At 44.8% G+C, this 2,154-nt stretch overlaps 1 protein-coding gene across 1 annotated transcript; it reads right to left on the bottom strand.

The window, feature by feature from the left end:
* Positions 1-1,157: 1,157 nt before the first annotated feature.
* Positions 1,158-1,434, bottom strand: LOC101140345 (non-histone chromosomal protein HMG-17-like). The gene has a single exon (XM_055383115.2). The coding sequence runs from the start codon at positions 1,429-1,431 to the stop codon at positions 1,159-1,161; it is 273 nt and encodes a 90-aa protein (XP_055239090.1). The 5' UTR covers positions 1,432-1,434; the 3' UTR covers position 1,158.
* Between the last annotated feature and the right edge of the window lie 720 nt (positions 1,435-2,154).

Raw genomic sequence — 2,154 nt, forward strand, 5'->3', positions numbered from 1 at the left:
GTTATTTCTCTTTTTTTCCCCAAGCCAAACTGTATCCAGCTTTATTAAAGATACCTTCCATAAACAATCATGGTATTTCAGGCAGGACATGGGCAGACAATCGTTACCAGTATACAACTTTCTTGTTTTTTTTTTTTTCTTTTTTTTTGAGACGGAGTCTTGCTCTGTCGCCCAGGCTAGAGTACAGTGGCGCAGTGGTGCGATCTCGGCTCACTGCAACCCTCCGCCTCCTAGGTTCAAGTGATTCCCCTGCCTCATCCTCCCGAGTAGCTGGGATTACAGGCACCTGCCACCATGCCCGGTTAATTTTTTGTATTTTTAGTAGAGATAGGATTTCACAATATTAGCCAGGATGGTCTCGATCTCCTGACCTCGTGATCTGCCTACCTCGGCCTTCCAAAGTGCTGGGATTACAGGTGTGAGCCACTGTGGCCAGCCTACAACAACTTTCAAACTCCCTTCTTTAATGGATTACCAAAACTCAGGAAGCCACTATAAAACCCAATGAAGTCTTCAATCGATGCTCTCAATGGGAAGAGTATAGAATGAGGGTTGACATTTCACATTTAGCATGTTGTTTAACAACTTTTCATGAGTCAATCCTGACTTTCAGGAAGTGAAATGCAAATGGCAGAATTTATCTGAAGATCCACAATCTAGAAACGGAACCACTGCTCTTTTGAGGGGTGCCATCTCACTGGCATCACCGGAAAGTCCAGATTGCCTCACACACTGGTAACCAATAATTGGGGGTCAGGTCCCAACAGATGTCTGGGTTTAAGGGAGTTAAGCCTACGCTGAAAGGTGGAAAGGGAGAAGAGGACACAAAAATGAATTTGTTTTTCCATGCCACAAGGCTTTTTTGCCAAGGGGCCATCTGTGTCAAAGTCAGGGAATCCCTCCTCCTGCGAGCCAAGAGGAAGTCTCTCAAAACTAGGAGGGAAAGGTGTTTTCCCTACATCAGTCCAGCTTCAGAGACATTCTGTTAGGGACATATGCCCCACCCCCTAAAACAATGAAGTGTTCTGTGTGCTAACAACAAAGCTTTAAGAAAAAAAGTAAAACAAAATTCTGCATTTTTATAAAACTTGATTAAAAAATAGTATTTCAAACGTACAGTCACCAGAAGTACACAGTTATCAAAAATGCAGACACACTTCACTTGGCATCTCCAGCACTTTCAGCTTTCTGTGCCTGGTCTGTTTTGGCATCTCCATTTTCTGCAGGGTTATTCCCCTCCTTGCCAGCATCAGCTTTTCCCTTTTTCCCTTTGGGTACCTTCTCTCCTTTCTTTGCAGGGGCCTTTTTAGGCTTGGGCTCTGGCTTTGGAGGAGCAGGTTTAGCAGACAACCTCACGGATCTTCTCTGTGGTTCGTCCTTCACCTTGGCTTTATCTCCTTTAGCATCCCCTTCAGCCTTTCTCTTGGGCATGGTAGCAGCGCTGGCGGGACATAGGCACGGGGCGTGGGATGCAGCGGGGTGCAGGCTTTGGTTGGTCTGGGGGTCTTTCTCGCCTCTTCACACTGCTCCATCAGTTATTTCTTAATAAAATCAGATAACACAATCCTGGCAACTAGGAAATTGAATTTAAATTTTGATTTGCTCCAACTTTCCCCTAAGCATTGTCTAGCAGACATACCAGAAGCCCATGACTTGTTGGAATAGAAGGAATGAGTTCTGATCACTATGTGTGAGACATCTTTGTTCACATAAAGATGGAATGCAAAAAGATAAGTCCTACTTTTCTTTTAGGCTACATTTCCTTATTCATAGAAGGATGCCCTAGACTCCAGGATATGGAAAGTATTTTCTTTACCTCCATTAGTCTGGACCAATGAGGGACTTTTAAAATCATAGACTATCTAAAGAATCATGATTGGCCGGGCACTTTGGAGGCCAAGGCAGGTGGATCACTTGAGCTCAGGAGTTCAAGACCAGCCTGGGCAACAAGGCAAGACCCCCATCTCTACAAAAAAAAAATACAAAGAAATTAGCCAGATCTGGTGGTGCACACCTGTAGTCCCAGCTACTTGGGAGGCTGAGGTGGGAGGATCACTGGAGCCTGGGAAGTTGAGGCTGCAGTCTGCTGTGATCATGCCACTGCACTCCAGTCTGAACAATAGCGTGAGACCCTGTCTCAAAAAAAAAAAAAAA

Source organism: Gorilla gorilla, chromosome 2 (genome assembly GCF_029281585.2).
Source record: "Gorilla gorilla gorilla isolate KB3781 chromosome 2, NHGRI_mGorGor1-v2.1_pri, whole genome shotgun sequence".
NCBI classification, from domain to species: Eukaryota; Metazoa; Chordata; class Mammalia; order Primates; family Hominidae; genus Gorilla; species Gorilla gorilla.